The sequence below is a fragment of the Homarus americanus genome, unplaced genomic scaffold (assembly GCF_018991925.1).
Source record: "Homarus americanus isolate GMGI-L3 unplaced genomic scaffold, GMGI_Hamer_2.0 scaffold32929, whole genome shotgun sequence".
Lineage (NCBI taxonomy): Eukaryota > Metazoa > Arthropoda > Malacostraca > Decapoda > Nephropidae > Homarus > Homarus americanus.
Window position 1 is genome coordinate 20,766,003 of NW_024737097.1, and position 23,536 is coordinate 20,789,538.

At 39.2% G+C, this 23,536-nt stretch overlaps 1 protein-coding gene across 1 annotated transcript; it reads left to right on the top strand.

Moving 5' to 3' along the window:
- Window positions 1-841: 841 nt before the first annotated feature.
- On the top strand, window positions 842-22,567 carry LOC121873310. Its single transcript, XM_042376815.1, has 7 exons — window positions 842-993; window positions 1,775-2,306; window positions 2,512-2,604; window positions 7,433-7,541; window positions 11,098-11,149; window positions 17,473-17,625; window positions 20,466-22,567. The coding sequence occupies exons 2-7, from the start codon at window positions 2,113-2,115 to the stop codon at window positions 20,909-20,911; spliced, it is 1,047 nt and encodes a 348-aa protein (XP_042232749.1). The 5' UTR covers window positions 842-993; window positions 1,775-2,112; the 3' UTR covers window positions 20,912-22,567.
- The last annotated feature ends 969 nt before the right edge of the window (window positions 22,568-23,536 follow it).

A 23,536-nucleotide genomic window follows, 5' to 3' on the forward strand; every position in this document is an offset into this window, starting at 1 on the left:
AGCCATCAGGTCACATTAACCAGTCAACAGGTTATGTGTCCAAGGTCACTGGGTCTAGTGCTGGGCCCCACGGGGCCCCGGGCGGTCGCCCCTGTTCGCCCCCCCTAAAGGACGGGCTTGGATACACTTGGTGAGGATCTTTTGGTGGAAATACGCTCGGTCCCAGCTCTGACTACCTGGCCATATCACCCACATCATGTGGTGGGTGGTGAAAAGGACAAAATTGCCCACACAGTCAGGAGTTTTGAGTAACTCTTGGTAGTCCTCTTTGTCAGGGACTTTATCAGGAGTCTGACTATACTATACCCTTTCATTTTGGGAATTTTACTTCCTGGTAACATCAACAAAAAACTTGTTGCATACAGCGAGTTGCAAAAGTTATCCTTGTCCCATCCACTGAGATATTTGACGAACCACAACCTGTATTTGATGTTGAGCATGGTCTTCCTAGATTTTTTCTTTTATCCTCTTCACCATATATACAGTATATATATATATATATATATATATATATATATATATATATATATATATATATATATATATATATATATATAGAGAGAGAGAGAGAGAGAGAGAGAGAGAGAGAGAGAGAGAGAGAGAGAGAGTTTGACGACATTAAGCCAAAGTTCTTGGACCAATATGTGCAGACAGACAGACTAACAGAGATACAGTACCAAGACAGATTATGGTACTGTACTGTACAGATAGCTCCTTCTTTCTCATGGTATTATTGGTAGAAAAATTGCACGACCCTTATCAGAGATACACTATCAGGCATACACTAGCCATTATCATGCTGTATCTTATCAGTTAGGAATTAACAAGTGCTGTAGTTTGCTCCTAGCATTCCACCACTCTCATTGCTAGTGAGGTACACATTATCGGTAACTGATTATTCTTAAATTATAACAAATGACTCCTGAGAGTCAACAGTAGTCTTGTACAGTAAGATCTGGGCAACTCTGTGGAACAGGAAATTTACAGTGAAAGGTAAGAAAATGAAGTATAAACTGTTTCTGCATAGAAGGACATCAAATGAAGGAAGGCTGATAGCCATCAGCCTTCCTTCATTTGGTGTTTTCATAATAACTATGGCTAATATTAGCAGGAAAAACAGACGATTTTCAAAGTTAGGAGCTGGGTGAACACTGGCGATATTCTGAGTTATGTTCTGTTTTTGTTCTCTACTGGTTGGTTTATAAAACTGAAAATAACACAATCGATGACCAGTGTTGATCAACGACCTTTGTTGATGATCCAAGACCTGTGTTAAAGATGATTTCAGTAATGTTTAATGGTAGTTAATTCTCAATGAATGAACTTTGCAAAAATTAATCATAATTTGTGACAAAAAAAATATTTTATTTTATTTTAAATTTCTCATCCTCGTACCAAAATGACTTTATCAACATTGGTTTCCTGATTTATGGAGTACCCCAAAAAATTGGTGTCTGCTATACGTACTTTCAATCTCATCTACCAATTTCATATAATGGTTTACTGTAATTGTAACATATGTTATCATTAACAAAATTATTTTACCATAGCACTATCAATTAATTGACACATTTTATGCTTAGGGTTTCCACCTCAGAAGCCGAAACTAAATTGCATTTTGATCTTGGCTTTATTGTAGCAGTGTATTCCTCATGGGAATCATTTTGAAATATGATAACTTCATATTCTAAGTGTCTTAACCATTCATCAAGTTTATTAACTTGTAATATGATATAAATAATTTCCCCCTAACTAATGTAATAATCTGTTTCAGGGATTATAGATATAAATTTGAATCATCAGACAATAACAAATTGAGAGGATATCATCGGGAAGAACTAGAGGATGAAGAACAAATAGAAGGAAAAGGCGCAAAATAAAAAAAAGCAACAGAAGAGTTAGAAATAGATGGACTAAAATTATTAAATGAAAACGTACAGGAAGGGAGAGAATGCTAAAGTAAAATAAAAAGTAGACCAAGAGAAGTGAAAAAAATAGCAAGAAGACTGAGAAGCAGTACAGGAATCCAAGGGAAAATTATAATTAATAGAACAGCTTTAGTCACAGCCTCCCTCGCTGCCCTGCCTCCAAACACACACATACACACACAAAATGACCGGTAGCAAAATAGCCAATCGGCTACAGGCATTGGTGGTGCTACTGCTGTATGTATTTGACGTCGTTATGGTAGTGGCCTGTGCTTTCGTGCACTTGACCCATGGCGGAACATCCAACTGTTTCGGAGGCTTCACCATCGCCATCTTTTGCGTGGGTGGATTTTTCACAAACTGGTTCAACTTCTACAGGTTAGTGATTTTTTTTTATTCCAATCATAAAGTATCTTGGGTAATGCAATAATAATTGTTCCTGTGTCCAAAACAGCTGTATATAGTATACTGAATTGCTATTATAATTTTAACCAAAACAATTCTTGGATAGGCAGAATTGGTGGGTGCTTACGAAGATGGGACTATAGATAATGAAAATAATTGTGATGTCTTGTGCCTGCAGGCATGAGAAGCCAAGGATGGAGCAGCGCCAGTGGCCCAAGAAGATACAAAAAGTGTTGTTCCTTTTCATCCCTTCCCAAGCTTTCCTGGTCTGGTAAGTGTTTCTTGAAGTCTAGATTAATTGGTAACTCAGTGATCCTTAATTTAATAGAAGTTAACACACACACACACCATATATATATATATATATATATATATATATATATATATATATATATATATATATATATATATATATATATATATATATATATATATATATATATATATATATATATATATATATATGCTTATAACCGCAAGGAAACAAGAAAACACGAAGTTCCCAAGCGCTTTCGTGTAATTCACATCTTCAGGGGTGAGTACAGTCTGTACATATCTAAACTAGACTGCTGAAGGTGGTAAAATATTACTTAATAGTTTCTTCTCAAAGAATTTCATATATAAGTTGCATAATACTGGTGACAGCGGATTACCCATTGCCATACCAAATTTTTTAGCGTAATATTCTCCATTGAATTCAAATTTACAATCCTTAATACATAGTTTGATAAGTTCGATGAAGTCATCGTTCGAGACGGTCAATGAAATATTATCCAGGGAATCTGTGAGGAGCTCCAGTAAATCATCAACTGGGACCTTTGTAAAGAGTGATGCTACATCAAAACTGACCTGTTTAAAATCATAATTAATGTGTAAGTTATTGAGTTTATCAACCAGATCCATATTATTCTTAATATTAGAGTTAGAAATGTTGCCAACTCGGGGATTTAGTAAGGAAACTAACCATTTACATAACTTATACTGTAAGTGATTAACCCAACTGAGCTAATGATGGGTCTTGCTGGGTTATTAGGCTTGTGAGTCTTGATTAGACCGTTCATGTATGGCAGTGGTGATCAGCATATACAGTACTGTACTTGGATCACGCACACCTACAGTGATTTACTTGCATATGTATATATATAAATATATATATATATATATATATATATATATATATATATATATATATATATATATATATATATATATATATATATATATATATATATATGCTGATAACCACAAGGAAAGAAAACACGAAGTTCCCAAGCGTTTTCTTCTTTCCTTGTGGTTATCAGCATATACCTACTGTAGATCACGCGCACCTACAGTGATTTACTTGCATATATATATATATGTGTGTGTGTGTGTGTGTGTGTGTGTGTGTGTGTATGCTGATAACCACAAGGAAACAAAAAACACGAAGTTCCTAAGCGCTTTCGAAATGTAGATGATGTAATATGTTGTAGGGTTTCGTGATATTATGTTGTCTAGCACTCAGGATGGATGGAAACTCTAAGGTGGTGGTTTTCTTATATAATATAAGTTACATGATAGACAGCCTGGTGCTGGAGGTGCCGTGTGGTGAGGAGCTGCTCAGTAGACACCTTCGGTGAGTAGCGTGTTGAAGGAGGTAGATGTGCAGGAGCTTCGTTAGAGAAGATGTTGCCTGTTGCTGGCCTCCAGGTTGAATGAGAACGGGACAGCGAGGAGCTTGCTTGGAGGAGGTGTTGCGTGTTCAGGAACCGAGAGCAGAATGAGAGAGCTGGTTGGTGAGGACGCTCAGAGAAGGACAGCTGGTGGGTCGCCATGCTCGCCAGAGGGAGCGAGGACCGCCAGGCAGGCGGAGGAGAAGCGAGGGCCGCCAGGCAGCGGCGGAGGAGGAGGTGTTGCGTGTTCAAGAAGAGAGGCCAGAATGAATCTCAATGGAGAGACAGAGCTTATATACACAGCCGCCGGAAGTAGACCGTGGGAAGTCGCAGGTCTTTTGACTCCGTTGCTAGGGAACGGTAGCAGCTGGTGGCTGGTTGCTAGGATACTGTGGCATCTGGTGACGCCCCTCCCCTGGGCCGCTCGTTTGGTTGCTAGGGAAGACATAGCAGGTGGCATTGGAATGCGGCTATGCAGTTGTAGGGGAGACGTCCACTACAATGTCTTTGGCCATGTAATGAGGACCTAAAAGCTTTTCTACCACAACTTAGCAACTTAGTCCCCTCCATCAAATTCACTGTGGAATTAGAGAATGACTGCAAATTACCATTCCTAGACTGTCTGATCCACAGAATAAACAACACCTTTAAGTTCAGTATTTATAGGAAACCTATTAATGTGTTCATACATTCATTATTATTCTGCCCACCATAATAGAGTCAAATAGTCAATATTTTCATCTATGTTTTTGCTACTACCTGGGAAGATATTGGAAGCATAATGTATTGTCTAATGGTAGACCCTGCTGCCAGATGGCAACACGAAAATTGACCAAGTCCCAGGTTGCTAATCTGACTTTCTGCTTCATTTACACACAATTGCAGGGTCTCAATTGTTTCTCTTACTATTGACAACACAACATACATATAATGTTTCTCACTTTTTATTTTATTTTTTTATTTCTTTGTTGTTCTTTGTTATTATTACTACATTATTATAATTTTTATTTTGTTTTATTTTCAATTTTGTATTTTATATTATAATTGTATTTACTATGAATTATTATTATTATTATTATAATTATTATTATTATTATTATTATTATTATTATTATTATTATTAATAATATTATTATTTGTATTATTATTATTATTATTATTATTATTATTATTATTATTATTATTCAATTTTCGCCCCCAGGCCCCGATGTGGGTCAGTGACCTGTGCCCGGGTGGGCCAAACCCCGTAAAAAAATATATATATATATATATATATATATATATATATATATATATATATATATATATATATATATATATATATATATATATATATATATATATATATATATATATATATATATATATAATATTGGCTTGAACCTTAAGTACCCTAGGTCTTTTATAGACAAATGCCTTAACAATACTAAGAAATCTTTTTTATAGAACTGATGGCAACCCATGACAATAAGAATCTCTTAGTATTACCATTTAACAAAAATTTATCTCAAATTCCTATACAACTTTAATATTTAATAATTTAAAGGACTGAACTAACGGGACAAATTCATTGCGATAAGGCAGTCAAAATATTCTTAAGTGTAGGAATTTGCCTGGTTTGAGTAGAATAAAAGGATTTTTTAGCCCCTTTAAAACAATGATCAACAAGGTTAAAAATGCTTTGAAAACCTTGGAGCTAGATGTAGGATAGATATTTAGTGAGTCCCATATTTTTTACCTGACTTAACTTGACTAATCACCTTGTCCTTTCTCTTAAGCTCCTCTATGTGTGTGTTGGTGTTCGTGTGCGGATTAGTGGATGTCATGATTATGACCTGACCTCATGTTTAATAAGGTCACACAAGGAAAAGGGAAACAATGAACACCTTAGCTTTCGTCTTTATTCAAGACATCTCCATTGTTTCCCTTTCCTGTGTGGATTTGTCAAGATTTATTTTGTCCACGTTTCTATTGTGGAGCTACATGATCCACACACACATACACACACACACACACACACACATATATATATATATATATATATATATATATATATATATATATATATATATATATATATATATATATATATATATATATATATATATAACAGACCGAACAACTGGTATTTAAGACATGATCGTACCAAACTAAATACATTTATGACATAAACAGTATTAATAGGATATTTGTTTATATAATTTTATTTAACTTAAATCTATCTTTTATTTTGTCCTGAATATTGAGTGCTAGTGCTGCTAGATTGAATAAATTTGCAATGGTTGCACCGGGGCCCGGACAAAAGCCCCTCAGTAAAAGTGCAAAATAGGACAGAAGCCCCCTGTGTTTATGTTAAAGAGAGGGTCATTAGAAATATTAAAAACAAATAGATTTAAATGTGAAAATATTACACTTTAAATAATTAGAATATTATAACTTTCAATTTTGATATAGAACATTATTAAATAAATAGAAAAGAAGGCGACATATTTTACCTTCATGTTCATTCTGTATTTACTGAGGTGACCCTAGGGCCCAGTGAGGTCACTGAATGTCAGGGGAGTAATTACCCCAGTAGACAGAACATAACGTCATTGCAGATTTAATAAACATGCCTTGTATACTTCTTTATAACTATAACAGAATTCCCGAAGGCTAGGTTAGGTTAGGTTAGTTTAGAGAAGTGTTCATAAACTGTAAAAAAAATTAAATAATTATTTTAAAAATTCTTATTTTATCTCCTGGGGGGCTTTTGTCCTGGGGGGCTTTTGTCCTACACTCGGCTGCACCAGACCTGTACTGTAGGCTGTAGTGGTAATGGTTGTTGTTGTTTACAAGTGTGATTGTTTCCATTAAGAAAAGTCAGCTACTCTCTGCACTGTTTCTTATATTTTTTTCTTATGTGGCTTCATTCTTCTAAATTAATAGACTATCAAACACCCAACTTGGATAGCACACTGTCTCTCTGAATAAAAATATCAGATACAGATCCATATTTCTATTGATACCCAACGAACTTTACGACCCTCAAAATGAAAGACCTCCATACCCAATAATCACTTATGACGTCAGGCGTAGATCTTATTACAGCTTTTTTTCTGCCCTGTGAATATTTTAACAGGTTCTCACGTGTTTCACGTTATGTACTTTTAACTTGCTCACATTACAATTTGTTATCGTATAGTGGTTTTAAGTCCTATTACGTAATGGTATTTCCCCATGCTGGAGTTGGTTTTAAAGAGGAAACACCTTAATTACTTACACCTTGTAAACTACAGAATGAAGGGAGATAATTAGTTCACCAATAATGTGGGTAATAAACCGTCAGCAAGGATGAAAAATTGGGTATCGCTTTTTCTGATGATTGACAAGTTAAAGGTTAGACAGCGTTAGGTGTGTGTGTGTGTGTGTGTTGGCCAGACCACTGATTCAGCCCTTATAACACAGGACGTGGGAGTGGTGGAAGAACCCCCTCAGCTGGACGGCGAACTACTGGGTGGCGACCCTGAGACTCTTCTACACCACCACGGGCTCCCTTCTACAGGCAACCTTGCAGGTCAATTCACTTCTATATCAAGTCTTTTAATTACGTTTAGGTCATTGGTTGTCAGCTCAGAGGGTTTTAAAATCCGGAGTAGCACCTGGAGGATTTTCTAGCGAGCGCAGACAGCCTATACAGCAGGGCTGGGGAGCGCTGTACCCCCCCCCCCACACACACCCCGGGTATATTTTTTTAATTTGACCAATTTCAGAAATTTTGAGGCCATAGGAGATGGGTATTTGAACATATCCTAAGGTCAATATTAAGTACTTGATTAATCATGAAAAGATACGAATATAAATAGCTTCGTTTTAACTTGTTTACAAATTATTATGTAACATGATTGAAAATAAACAGCTATTAATGAAAGACTAGGGCTAGGTAATAATTAGTACTAGTTTTTACCTATTCGAAAATAAATATGTGCGTACAAATAATAGAAATTATTTTACATATTATAAAAAACTAATTAATAGTATGTCTACCTGCTAACAAATAATTATAGGGAAATATGGCAGGTACATATGAAACAGTCACTGATTATCAAAAGACAAAGCTGTAGAGATAAATGTTTACTTGGTATCATATAATAATTACGTGTATGTGCCCAAAATTTACACACTGGTGTCACACCAACAAACGAAGAGCTCACCCGGAGTCTCGGGTGCGCTCTAAGATTGAGAGAAAACGGAGGACTCAGGCGTCCTGAAGTGATGAGAAACCAGATGCCTCAGACGGGGGACTCAATAAAGAAGGTACAGCTACATGTTTTGTGGGCTATTGAGCCTAATATGAATCGTCTGATTTTACGTTAACTAACATGTACGACTCAAAACACTGTTTCAGTTCAGTAACCTTTTTATCACTACACGCGAATTTATTTAATATGTTGACGAGTGACGACAAGTGTTTCCACATCATACGACAAAGTTTTACATGCATGTCTTGCAGTGTTATGCAAAATGTGGCAGTAACAGTTAATTAACTTTCCAAATTTGCTGATTTTTTCTCTTAGCTTTGTAAATACAGAACAATATTTCAAATAATTAACTGAAGGATTATCAGCTCCATAAGACCCAGTGCCTCTAGGAATACGAGGGGATCCCTACACATGAACCATGCGGCGGTCGACAAAGTTAAGAAGAAAACCCAGAAATTCAAGACGTGGGTTGAGTCAAACGATGAGCAGGACAGGAGGATGTATGCAAGAGCCAGACACCAATCAAAGGCAGAATGTAGAAAGGCTGAAAAGGAGTTCCACAGGCTGGTTGCAAGCAAGGTCAAGTCAAACCCAAAGGCGTTTTACCGCTTTGCAAAGTCGAAATTAAAAATGCGAGTAGGAGTATCAGACCTGAGGCTTGAAGATGGTAGTTACGCAGATTCTGACCAGGATAAAGCTGAGGCATTTTATTTCGGGAAATCAAGAACCATGCGGACTGTGAAGAGCTGCAGAAGGATCTCTGTGAGCTCCAAGAATGGTCGAAGAAATGGCTGCTGAGATTCAATGTCACGAAGTGTAAGAGGATGCACCTGGGGCGTACAGACGGTAAGGAGGCGTATCATATGTCCCAACGGGATGAAGAAACTGCATTATATGAGACTGAATGTGAGAAGGATCGAGGTGTGTATGTTGACAATGAGCTGAAGTTCTCGGGCCATTGCGAGAAGAAGGTAAATCAGGCAAATAAATTATTGGGTCTTATAAGAAGGCCGTTCAGATATCTAGACGGTCCGTCCCTCGTACGATCTTCAAGAGTGAAGTGCTTCCCCAATTCAATTCAATTTCAATTGTTTATTCCTTGATAGAGGAAGCGGGATCCTAGTGCTGTCACTAGGTACCCCTGTACAATGACACCAGAATCATCTGGCAAGTGTGAAAAGTATATACAGTGCTTCCCCATCTGGAGTACTGTCACCCCGTCTGGTCCCCGAGATATGCTAGGGACTGTCAGTTGGTTGAAAATGTTCAAAGGAGGGCCACCAGACTGGTGCCTGCACTTCGGCACCTCAACTACCCTGTGAGATCGGAGCGCCTGAACTTGCCTAGCTTATACTACAGACGGGCAAGGGCCACCTAATTGAGGTGTAAAAGCATCTCAAGGGGCCCTACTCAGTCGATTGTCCTTTCTTGGAGCTGGCAGACGCTTGCCCCACAAGGGGTCACAGCTCAAGATTGAAGAAGCCGCAGGTCAAGAAAACTGTGAGGGCAAACTTTTCGGAGAGTTGTGAACTCTGGAAGAATCTACCAGAAAGTGTTGTAACGACACCAGACTTGACAAGCACTGCAACAGTTTCAGTTACATTCAGGAGCCATTGCATGCCCAGTACTTGCCAACAGTGCGTAACAGAGTCGTGGCTGAACGCCCAAACGGCTAACGAGCCGATCAGTGGTGAAGAGGATATAAGTAGAAAAAGTAAAAGTAATGTACTGTCAGCGACTCAGCAGCCAACCTTACACTCCTGCCCCCAACCCTCCACCGCCGCTCCTGTTCTCAAGATGTACAGGAATCAAACCTGTCCACACAGGCCCATGTGTCAGCTGCAGAGTTGGTCTCGTCCTTACCATCCATGTTACTGATGTAGTGTGGAAACATGCTAATTATCATCATTCTGATGAAAATTAATTATTATATCATATAATTATGTGATAAACTAAAAACAAATATAATGAAGTCAGTGATAATCCGGAGATTTCCCAATTCTGATCGGAGATAAAGATCAATTTCCTGAGACTCCGGTCCAAAACTGGAGACCTGGCATATATATATATATATATATATATATATATATATATATATATATATATATATATATATATATATATATATATATATATATATATATATATATATATAACTATTAAGCTCAAAAATGCTTTTATGAGTACAGTAGTCCTTGTACCTCACTCCAAGTGAGACTGTTGCTATTCATATCGGCTATAAAAGTTATGTTTAGGCCCTATTATGGTACGGGTAATCAGGAGATATTAGATGTTTTACCCTTTAGTTATAACTCCTACAATTATACTTACAGGTATTTTTAATTAAATTCATAAAATATTTGAACCCTCAAAGTGATAAAATTTTCTTTTCACAGCAAATGTTCAGTGAAACTTTTAAATTATCATGACAGCCCGACATTTGTCAGCGCTTATAGTGCAGCACTAAAGGTGGGCCCTGTTTAAAAGATTACCTTTAGATCAGGATTTTTTCTCCTTCACTTCCTAAAAGGTCACCTTAAATGTTTATTCAACTTTCTTCTTCGGGAAATAATAATTTGTCGCGTATGGGAAAGGCAAAAACATAATCAAAACAAGGTTTTTTTCTACAAATTGTTTAAAAGTTTTAGAATGAAAATTTATAACGTAGCGGCAGGGACGAGGTTTAGACATCTCAGAGTGTCCTTGAGTAGTTGCCTCAAAGTTTCTTGTGATGCAATAAAACTTTTATTAGCTATAACTCCAAACATTCAGTTCGGTTAAATCCGAACGCCAGTCTCAAATGTAAATCTTGAACATTGTCTACAATCTGCATAACTAAATAACTTTTGTAAATTCATGTTTTATTTACAGACATACATCATAATTGATCTGTGGTGGGACTTGGAAGTCGCTTATGAAGATAGTGAGTACAGTATCTATATTATCATGTTTGGGAAAATTCTTCATTTGTACATGTATTCTGAAATCTGGTGAGGCGGAGTTGGGCTACAATAAGGAAAAAACGCAGTAATTTAGGAATAGCGACGCTGTAATTGTTTTTTTTAAACCATTTAAACTAATAGTTATTTAATCCCCTGACTGCACACTAACTGTAGGTTGTAACTTTTTCATCAATCTTTGTATGTTCACGGTTCTGCTTGTACAGTTGCGGAAATGTTTCTACGCCCCCTGTGGTAACCCGTGTTTCCAAACGGCAACGTTGCAGTAATAGTATCACTGTTTATGAATGCCTGAGTATTGGCAAAGTCTAATTAACCAAGACAACCCACTTTGAGTCGAAAATTCGTCTTTCGCCGCGTATGACGTCATACAGTCAGCGGTCCGGAGGGGGGGTTAAGCGATTTCTCCCACTAAAAATACGCAGATCTTGGTTGCTTATGGAGAATATTTTGATTAATATTGAAGTTAGGGGCATGTAAGGTAATAAAACACTGTGATATAATAGTAAAAAATAATTCTATGTACGGTAGATATTGGTGGGAAATAAGAGTAAAAATATTGTAGGGGTACCGAGATATTAATGTTGTCTAGCACACAGGATGGAAGGAAACTCTAATGTGGTTTTCTTGTATATTATAAGTTACATGACAGACAGTCTGGTGCTGGAGGTGCCGTGTGGTGAGGAGCTGTTCAATAGAGACGTTCGGTGAGTAGCGTGTTGTAGGAGGTAGATGTGCAGGAGCTTCGTTAGAGAAGATGTTGCCTGTTGCTGGCCTCCTGGTTGAATGAATGCTGGACAGCTAGGAGCTTGCTGGGAGGAGGTGTTGCGTGTTCAGGAAGATGGGCCAGAATGAGAGTTGGTTGGTGAGGAAGCTCAGGGAAGGACAGCTGGTGGGTCGCCATGCTCGCCGGCGGGAGCGAGGACCGCCAGGCAGGCGAGGAGATGCGAGGGGCAGCCAGGCAGCGGCAGAGGAGGAGGTGTTGCTTGTTCAAGAAGAATGGTCAGACTGAATCTCGATACGATACGAAGTCATTAGTTAAGAGGTGAAAGAAGATTATTAGGAATTGAAGAAAAAGTGGTGAAACTGAAATACAGTAGGAGTAGAAAGAATCTGGGCTCAACCAGATCGCTTCATCTTTCTTATTGGTGTTTTGTCTTTGTTCTGCTCCCTTGGGTCGTCAGACCTTTGTATTAATATTGGTTTATTTATATAATGCTGCTTATTATTATTATTTTTGTTATTGTTGGAGTTAGTGAGCCCGCCCAGGTCCTTGTGTAACTGGGAGGGTAGTCTCATTTTTTTTTTTTTTTTTTTTTTTTTGGTGTTAGTTAAGTGTTAGTTGTGTTAGTCTAAAGGTACACTGTATGGAGAGGCCTGCCAGGTTCTTAGTGGAGCTGGTTGGTCACTCTCATCTTTATTCCTCTAGTACTGAATCTCAATGGAGAGACAGAGCTTATATACCCCGCAGCAGCCGCTATGAGTCATGGTGGGAAAACCCGAGAAGTAGCCGGTGAATAGTTTCGTTGCTAAGATACGGTAACATCTGGTTGGTTGCTAGGGAAGGCGGCACATTGGAATGCGATAGCAGGTGGTGAGCTGCTACGCAGTTGTAGGCAGTTGTAGGGGAGAAGTCCACTACAAGATATTAAAAATAGAATAGAAAAGGACTATATTAATCTACACCACGAAGATGCTGGAAAACCAGCTTTTTGAAGTGAAACAGATTGTAAGAGTATGGAAACAAAGAAAAAGGAAGAGCATTCCACAGTTTGGCTGTGTGAAGAATGAAAGGTGTACTATAACGGGTTATTCTAGTGTGACCGACATCCACACAGAACTGGTTAGCTTGGTAACTTTACCTGAGCATACCACGGGCTGAAATATGTAAGGCAGTAGTAGTAAACGAACTGTCTAATCGACAAGCTGATCTTTCAAAAATAGTTTCCGTGACAACTGATGGTGCACCTAGCATGATTGGTATAGAAGCAGGTTTTGTAAATTTGCTTGAAAATAATAATCTTCAGCTCAAAATTCCCACGGGCACGCGAGAGAATTTTTCAGAATATTATCGCCAATTTCGGCACACGCTCTCAAAAAGGTTTGCCACCCCTGCACTAAGGTATAAGAACGCAGACACTACATTAAATATCATAGCCAGTAAAGTGAACTATTTGATGGATAAATATATAACCAAGACCAAACCGAGTGCCTCCAGGAATACAAGAAGACCGTTACACATGAACCATGCGGCGGTCGACAAAGTTAAAAAGAAAACTAAGAAATTCAAGACGTGGTTTAAGACAACCGATGAGCAGGACAGGTGGATGTATGCCAGATCCAGGAACCAAGCAAAGCCAGAGTGTAGAAGGACTGAAAAAGAGTTCCAAATGCGGATTGCGTGTGAGGTCAATTCAAACCCAAAAGTGTTTTACCGCTACGCAAAGTCGAAATTGAAAACGCGAGTAGGAGTATCGGCTACGCAGATTTTGACTAGGACAAGGCGGAGGTATTGAACAGTTTCTTTTCCTCGGTTTTCACAAGAGAGGATACGATCAATCTTCCTGTGTTTGAGGACAGACAGTTCGACACAGCACTGACCCGCATTGTGTTCACAGAAAAGGTTATAAGAAATAAATCGGGAAAGCTAAAGGTTTATAAGAGTCCCGGCTCTGATATGGTGCATCCCAGGGTACTAAGAAAGTTGTATTATGAGTTTGCTGAGCTCCTGAAGACCCTGTTCTGTAGATGCCTGGATGAGCAAAAGGTCCCCAGTGATTGGAAAATAGCTTATGTGCTTATTATTTTCAAGAAAGGCGATCGTCACTCCGAATAATTATAGACCAGTGAGCCTGATCAGCATAGTATGTAAAGTACTTGAGAGCATTATAAGAGATGCCATGATGGAATATCTACTACGAAACAACCTTGTAAAGGATTGCCAGCACGGTTTTATGCCGGGGCGCTCCTGTTTAACAATTACTCAAGGTACTGGATGTTTGGACCCAAATTCTGGAACTGGGTGGCAATATCGACATTACATACCTAAATTTTGCCAAGGTTCTCGACAGCGTACCCCATTACAAGACGAGAATTAAACTGGAAGGGTACGGGATTCGGGTGAAGTGTCCTAGCGTGGATCGGAGACTTGCCAACAGTGCGTAACAGAGACGTGACTGACCACCCAAGCGGCTAAGGAGCCGATCAGTGGGGAAGAGGATAAAAGTAAAATAAGTAGTAGAGAGAGAGAAGGAAAGGGGGAGGGGGAAAGACGTAGCCCTGTTACCACCCTGCATCAACCTTGTCTCCACCGTGCTTCAACCCTGCTTCATTGTTTACATGGAAATCAGGTCATCCTCAAAATTTTCAGGGCAAGTTCCTCCCCCTCTCCAGTAAATAGCTAACCCATATGCCTATGATTACTTAATTGCTTTTACATTGATACTGGCTGCAAAATCATAAAGAGAGGAAGAAGAGGATTATTAATAATAATTATAAGAGATTTTTTATTATAAGAATAGGAATATTAAAAAAAAATAATGATTACATGAGAAGTTCAAGTGGCTAACTGAAACATAGTGTGCTATGGGATGAAAATATCAGGATAGATGGCAAGAGTATATTCCAATACAGTGGGGTGGTCTTGTAGTGGATACTCTCCCCTACAACTGTCACTGCCCTTTGTCGCTGACCAGCCGATCCCTTTTGAGTTTCCCAGCCAAAGCCTTGTGGTCTGACAGAGCGTGGTCGGCTATCAGTGACGGACCACCCATATAAGCTCTCAACCTCGCCGACAAATCCCTCCAACCTACAGCCCCGCAACACATCCTCTCAGCAAGCTCCTCACCACACATCAACTCCCTAGCACCGCACTGTACTTACAATATATTTATATAAAAAACCCGCTATAGCTGAGTTTCCCTTCTCACCTCCATCCTATGTGCTATTCCACATCACGAAACCCCACAGTCTCACCCGTAATAATAAGCGAGTCCTCTCATTTTCTTCGACTACGGCCCTTATGACGTCACATAATTAGCACCTCCTCTTGTACGTGGGTTGACTTGGTTTAATTAGACTTTGGGTAATGGTCATGTAACGACGGACGTGATTGGCGGATTGGTCTGCTATAGTTCATATACAGTAGGTTGGCCGTTTGGAGACACGGATTCCCACAGGGAAGGGTAGGAACACATTTCCGCAACTGTACCAAAGCAAGTTGTCGGTTGCAGACGGCGTGCAGCGTCAAGTACATACAGTACAATACTGTACTATAACGTCAACTCTGACAGTTGTATGGTTAAAACAAACCAAGGACAGTAGCAGTCACAGAGCCAGTGTGTTTTTTTTGCCCATAATCTCTCTTAACTAGGGTTGCCATACGTCCGTATTTTCCCGGACATGTCCTCCATTTAGGTCTCGAAATCTTCATCCGGAAGCAATTTTTAAAATTCTTCAAAAGTCCGGAACTTCAGCTTCCATCATTTTCTCCGTGTAAAAAAAAACACGAAACTGTAATGACAAGAGAGAGAGAGAGAGAGAGAGAGGAGGCGAAAACCGTAGAGATCTCGTTCAGTTTTCGTCAGATGATAAGTCACGTGTACGCCTGTACGGTGTTGTCAACTTAGCTGTCAAATATTTGATTGATAAGGGGGTAGAAGTTGATGATGTTTAGTGTTTTGACCAAGGTAGTAACCTGAAGCAGTTTGTGGAAAATTACAAGAGTGATGAAGAATTTAGTAATCTGCCAACACATAAAAAGTGGACCAGATACTTTGAAAAATCAAAGAACTTTCAATGCCACTCAGAATTGCTAAGAATTGCACAATTCTTCTTAGCTATATCATCTCACAATGCAAATGTAGAGAGAGTTTTTTCACTGATGCAAAGTCAACGGACAAAGGAAAGGAACAAATTGAGTGTTGGAACAATGAAAGGCATTCTGACTGTACAGTACAACTTCCGAGAAACATCTTGCAGTGACTTCTATACCTTTCTAAAGAGCAATCAGCCAATACTGAAAAAGATCCGATCTACAGAAAAGTATGCATGGGCACATAAAGTCATACACACAGTGGGGGAAGAAGACTGCAGCTAAAGAAGATATTCAGCCTTAAGCAAAGGTAATTTTTTTTTTTAAGATTTCTATACCATGTATGTTGTATATTAGCCTACCTTAAAAACGCAATGCAATACAGTACACCGATACTGGTGTGTATATATATATATATATATATATATATATATATATATATATATATATATATATATATATATATATATATATATATATATATTAATGCTATGCAAATATGCAAAATTAATTGTCACGGCTGCTTCAAGGTTACATAGCGCCAAAGTGTGTGCCGGGCGGCGGGGGTGGGGGGATGTCTTCGGGAACGTCCTCTTTTTTTAATGTTCAGATATGGCAACCCTACTCTTAACAAGTGTTGACATTCCTGCAGCTGTGTTACAAAGAAATACTCCGTTGAATGGAATGTTAGGAAAACGTCACAGAAAATTCACCGTTTAGATAAGTTTTCAATTTTTAACATGTCAAAAAATCGTTACGTAATATATCCGAGTGCAAAAATGGTAAAATAAAGAGAGGTGAATGGAAAAAGTGTAATAAAATGCAATACGGTGCAACAAATGTTTCCCAGTGCTTCTCAATGTATTGCTATGTGTTTGTAAGTGCTTCTGGGTGCTTCTATGTGAATAAGGATTGTGAAACGTAATTTTTCTTCTTTTTTTTCGTGATCACTACTAAAATAGCTTCTGTAGCGTTTCTAATCACAGTACATTAATTTACTTAATATCAAAAGACTCCTTTTTGACCAGGCTACAACCTCTTTTTTTTTTTAATATCCTAAGACCTAAACTTAATTAAATTTTACGGGCATTCCTAGAATAAATAAGTTGCAGTCAAAGGGTTAATCCTGTAAGACCCATCTCCAAATAAGTCCCACTCTATTGGGTCGCGATCTTAAAGAAATTAGATATGTTACTATTATTCTCTCATGCCCTTATGTTTAATATTTTCCTATCCCACTTACTGAAAACAAATTACCTAAAATTATTTTGGAAGAAGCGGCGGGGGTTTGTATCCTATCAAAATTTTGTGTGGTGACCTTGAACGTTTTTACTATATATATCTCCTGTACTGTCTTGTTAGGGGTTTTAATTTTATTTTCTCATTGTTGATTTGTTTGTACAGTATATCCTAAGAGCAGTGATAATCTGAAAGCAAATATATGTTTAAAATGTGTTGTTCCTGCATTCACAGTTTGCGTGATGATGGCAGCTGCGGTGTTTCTGGCACTTCACTCGGTGTTGGGTGTCTGTATCTTCGTGTGGAAGGAAACCTATGAGGAGGAGCACGAGGTACCCCGTACCAGAGACTTCGTCTTTATTGTTATCTCTGTCTCCCTAAACATGTGTAAGTTATGGTAAAAGTGATCCTCAAGGAAGGCTTAAGGTTTCACAAGAACCCTTTTTCACTCAAAAAGAATTATAGTACGTTACATAAATTACGCTTTTTTTTCATGCTCAAAATGCATCAGATCTCACCAGAGAATTTTTTAATTTTTAATTCCAAGGATACATGCCCTAGACTCCTTCTTAAGCAGGGACTTCGGGACTTCAGGTACAGCGTCCGCCTAACTGGCGGCGCCCTATAGTCCAGGACCTGCCAATAGATGCCGTACAAAATGAATGTGCCTAAATTTTCTAGTTTTTGCTAGTTCAGTTGGATGATGTATTCAAATTTGCAATTTAGTATTCTATTTGCTTGTTAGGGGATGAAATACTTCTTAGACTGCGAGTGTTGTTATTGATAGGAAAGAATAAATAACATATGCAGGATTACTGTTAAATGTATTGTAATTAAGAAAAGACAGTGTATTTGAACAGTATATTTGATGGTAAACGACAACTGAAGTGGAAAAGGAAATTTTACCAGATACAGGTATAGGCAAATTACCATTAGATAATAATGATAATAATAATAATAAATTTCCTGTTTGGAAAAAACGTGTATCCCTAAATTGTAGGTGTTTCAGCTCTGCAAATTGGTAATTTCCGTTTTCTTTGTCTCGAACAAACTTGAACTGTATACTGTACTGTACATGACATAAAATATTCAGTAGTGTAACTAGTCGCAGAAAGTGTCCTAAGACCCTTGCAGGCTTTTCCAGTACTGTGAACATCGGTAAAATATATCAATAACTTAGTGTATTTACAGTACTGTACTCTGACCCTCATGCTATCATCACAGATTATCTGAGGCAGTGGCATACCCAGAAATTTGCCAAGGAGGGGGGGGGGGCGAACTTTGAAGTGCCCGGGTACTGTTGAAATACGAGATAATTAACATGCTCATCCTGAGCTTACCATTCAATTAGTGATGCTATTATTTTTATTTCATACCTTTACCCTGGGCATTCACAAGTACAGTTGCTGTCAAAAGTAATCGTCCACTCCATCGCCTAACTACCGCTCCTGGCCAGGTCCTTTCAGCATGGTAAGTCACGAGGGGTGGAAAGGGGTAATGGTCGATTTGGGGGAGGGCCGTTTCTTGGAAGGGGGTTGGGAGTGTGGTATGCAATGCAAGTTGCTCATCAGAGAGAGTGGAGATTGAAGAAAGCAGGGACACATATCATATGATTATTATAATGTACCATCCATTTCCTTATTTATCATATTTTCAGGTTGTTGTTCAGGTTTTAAACAATGGTAACTAGATATTTATAACACTGTTGATATGAGGAGAAATATTGAATACGAGGGTGGAACTCACATTTATTTTGAATACAGAACGCAGGTCATACAGAACCTCAATAGTCCATCCAATGTCCTCGCCTGTCAATTATGGTTTCCCCGGCCTGAAATTATATCTCATGCATAGTAAGAGTTCAAATGTGTTTTGTTTACATTACACACCCAAAATTAGTCATTTTAATACATCAAATGCCAACAAACCATACAAAATACTCGTTCCCAGATTCCTCCCAGTGGGTTTACCAGCATCTCAAAGTAACCCCAACTTCCCTTGCAATTTCTGACACGTTGTAGCCACCCAGTTCGCAAACTGACAATTTTCCCGCGACTCGCCAATCGAAGAGTGTGGAGCAGTGGCCAATACCATTCACATTGATTTTCACATCCCTAATAAACATATTACAGGGTGGACAAGTCACATGCTGTCCAATAATTCATTGATATTTTTTGTTTTTTATCACTTAATAGTGATTTTTTTTTTCAAGAATGGTAGTGGCGAGATGTGGAACTGATGTAAGGAATATTTCATTCTTATTTTTTTCTTCAATTAATATTGACTTATTTTTCAAGAACGGTAGTGGTGAGAGATGAAAGTTACCAAGTGACAGCCTCATTTAGTGTTACTGGTGGTGAACAAGGCACGCCTCGTCCTCTCCTATGTTGTCACATCAGGGGTTTCCATCACAGAAGCCAGATGCCTTATCATCCCTAATGACACATTATCTGCCAAAAGCTCACTCGCATTCCTTCCCAGAATCTCAAGTAAAGGCTTAGATAACTAAGGGAAAGTTAAGTCCACATGACACCTCCCCAGACATGTCCCCTCCTGGTTGGTTGGTTGTTTGCGCTTTAGGCCTATCAACTGCCAGGGTCATTAAGGCCGCCAACATCAAGCTACCTCCGCCAACCTTAACACCTTCTTCAGGTGTTAAGAATAATTCTAAGGCCACATACATTCTCACTACGTATGTGGCCCTTGACTTGCGCCCTCCTTCCTACCAGGGTCTGCCGTCCTTATAGCTCTACCCCAACACTACCTCCCTCACCCTCTTGTGATCAGCTGTCGTGTAGAAAGGCGGGTGTGGTAGTACTGTAGGAAGGGTGGATAATTACTTTTGACTCTGACTGTATAGTCATATCTTTTTGAGCTAGTATTTTATGTCACAGGATTTTATATTGAATTTCAAAGGTAAGTTTAACTAGAATAAGATTTGCAAATTATAATAACCTAAAGTAACAGAACTAAACCAATCTGACCTAACTAAACTAACATGATATAACTAAACAAGCATAGCCTAACTAAATTAATATAAGCTAACCACATCCAACATAGTCAAATATTTCTTTGCTATCTTTATCATATACCTTTATCTTCGATCAGGTGACCCTACTGTAGATGCTATGCTAAAGTTTTTCAGGTTCAAATGCCTGTGAGAGTTGTTTGCTACTCAGAGTGTGTGTCATTTTATTTAAAATATTTTAATAAATTATATATTGCAGGTGGACGCATTGTATCTATGGCCATGGTGGCAGCTGTCATCAACTGGGGGTGGATGATAGGTGGCCTTGCTGCCCCCTTCTTTTTAAACTATGCCTTGTGCTTGTACACTACCTTCCCCTTGTCCGAAGGCAGCTTTGGTCAGTTGGTTGCTCGGTGCACTCTTCCAATACCAACTGCTCTGCTGTTCGCCCTCAGTGTATCTAAGGACAAAGTTGCGACAGTACTCACCACGATATGTTGGTTGTGTTTTTCGCTCCCCCAGATCGTGACACACCACGACACTGCCATACATTGGCTGGTGTGGGGTGTACCCTTCCTGGGGCAGTTGGTGGCATTCGTGTTGATGATGATCAAGTGGAGTATCTTCCAGACTGCCTTCACGAGGTTTGGACGTCTACTGGAGGTTAATAAGGAGACGACTAATAGAACAAAGGAAGAAGTGTGAGTTCACCTTAACAGCGCAATTAAGAATGCTCACGACTCAAATTATTAACTAAAAGGACATATTCGATCTCATGGCCACACTATGCAGCCATTTGGCTGAATCCAGGCGTTTGTGACCAAGATACACTGGTTATTTAACTACCGTGCAATCCACTGGTGTTCCTCCTAATCCTGACGTAGTGATACACCCTGTACAGTGCCTTGTTATGTCAAGGCCCAGAACATAAGTAATCCTTCTCTCCCGAGTGTCATTCTACAATGTGCTGGACCACATACTGTACAGTAAAGGCGACAGCTATAAGTTGATATGATAATATAGTTTGTAACAGATGGGAGGTGACAGACCATGTATTACAAGTGCTGGCCTGAACAACAAGTCCACCAGCCAATGATACACATTTTTAAGCCATGTTTTAATAGAGACACTAGCAGAAAACACAATATAGTTTTTACAGCCAATCCACCAGACTGCCTCTTCGAGAGTTGATCACTCCCGCATTAATTTTCTTCCATTGTTCATCTGAGGGATGGGGGTGTAGAGGTGCTGATGGCATTTAATTATCTTGTCGTTATTTGAATTATAAGATGACAAAAAAATTTTGGGTTTGCAACTTGATATTGATACTTACGGTGTCGTGGCTCCAAAGACTGTAAACAACTCAGCCTCTCACCGCTAGAGTTTTTAATAATTGATAGACCAGTGTTATTATTACCTTGTTATGCGCTGAAAAACCTTATATTTATACAGTATTAGTTGTTAAAGCGCAGTAATAACATTACAGTATAACGTCAACGTTACCGCTATTGTCTATGAAACTACTACTGTAAGGAGCTCTGCTACTGTCTGTATGGAACTCTGCGACTGTAAGGAGCTTTGCTACTGTCTGTATGGAACTCTGCTACTGTCTGTAAAGAACCTTGCTACTGTCTGTAAGGAACTCTGCTACTGTCTGTAAGGAACTCTGCTACTGTGCTTCTGCCTGTAAAGAACTGTGCTACTGTCTGTAAGGAACTCTGCTGCTGTGCTACTGTCTGTATGGAACTCTTCTACTGTCTGTAAGAAAACTTTTCACAAAACTCTAGGAAGTCCAAATTCGTTTTTTCTTACTTTTACGTCTGTTTCTACTTTAAGGAATATTGTATTGTCAAATTTTGTGTACCAACTGTAAACATTTAATTATACAGGCACAGTATCTGTAAGTGACATTTATTTTTACATATAATTGTTATCATAAATTATCCAAGGATGGTATTGACCTCAAAGTTTCTTTTGTTTTTAGAAGTAAATATAGATGTATACAATGTAGTACATGTTTTCCCAGACAAATGTTCAGATAGCTTTATCTACAGTGGTTAGTGCCTGAGCCTGAGATCTTGTAACAGTGAAGACATGACCTAAGCAAGACTGATTTTTATTACTAACACCTTCTGTATTATTGTTGCTCATATTGTCATAATAATTATTTTCAAGCATCTCAAATATATCACAAAATAATGATTCATAGAATTAATTTAAAAACAAAAATTACAGATGTTATGATATTTGTTGTACTGTATATGATTAGGAACCTACTGTTTGTGGCAAGCATAATTTCACTTTACAGTTCCAATGAATTAATTATATTATCTGTGGTCCAAATAAATGGAAAAAATTAAATCAATATGTTTAATTTAGGTCCTCAGTTACTCTTGGTTTTGGTGACCGTATCACGTGTACCCCGAATCGTGTGATGTAGGCTCGTGGATGAGGCAGAGATTGCTTGGGTCGACGACGAACTTATGGAAGGTGAGGAAGTCGAAGCCGAGGACGGGTTGAGAGACGTCTGCCACCTCGAAAGACCAGCACAGAGTCTTGGGAAGACCAAGGTCTAAGGCGAGGATGAGTGCGCCAAAGGAAGCAATGGGGGTACCGTTGGCGGCGAATAGGTCATAAGAGGGTTGCTTTGACGTGTCTTGCGGTGAGAGAGGGATGATGCTGACTGATGCCCCTGTGGCAACGAGAAATTTCCTGACGGAAATACGATCAGTGATGTGCAGCAGTGAGACGCCTGAAGTGATGGAGGTCGTGGTGTCTACCAATCCCCGTCGACGCTGTTTCCCGAGTAGTTGCAGGGAGCCTCACAACGTCTTGCGTTAGCACCGAAACGTTGATGGTACCAGCAGAGGGTAGGTGCACTGTGCTGGGGTCTAGCGGCGGCGTCTGAGGCATGACGGAGACATCGGGGCTGGCAGGACACAAAGCGTGGGGCAGGAGCAGCAGCAGACTTGGAGAAGTAGAGCTGCTCGGGGGTGTCTGTCCTGCGGTGTAAGGAATGTACCAGGTCCCTCATGTCTTGTGCTATGTTGCTCGTCCGAAGAGCGTTGATCCGGTTGATGAGACCGGAGCTAAGTGATGGCGTGGCCACTGAGTTGTCCGCGGCAGCATGGCGCACAGCAGTGTATTCATGGAATACTCTGTCTGCCGTGGCTGCGTAGGTCGCAGAGGTTGTAGAATAGTCCAGTGCTGACATGGCGAGACGAACTTCTGCAGGGAGCTTCTGAGCGTGTAGCTGGCGTAGAACAGTGTCAGGAAGCCTGTCGGTGTGGCTGGAGTTCAGTCTCCGCATCTCGTCCCAGAGACGTGCAG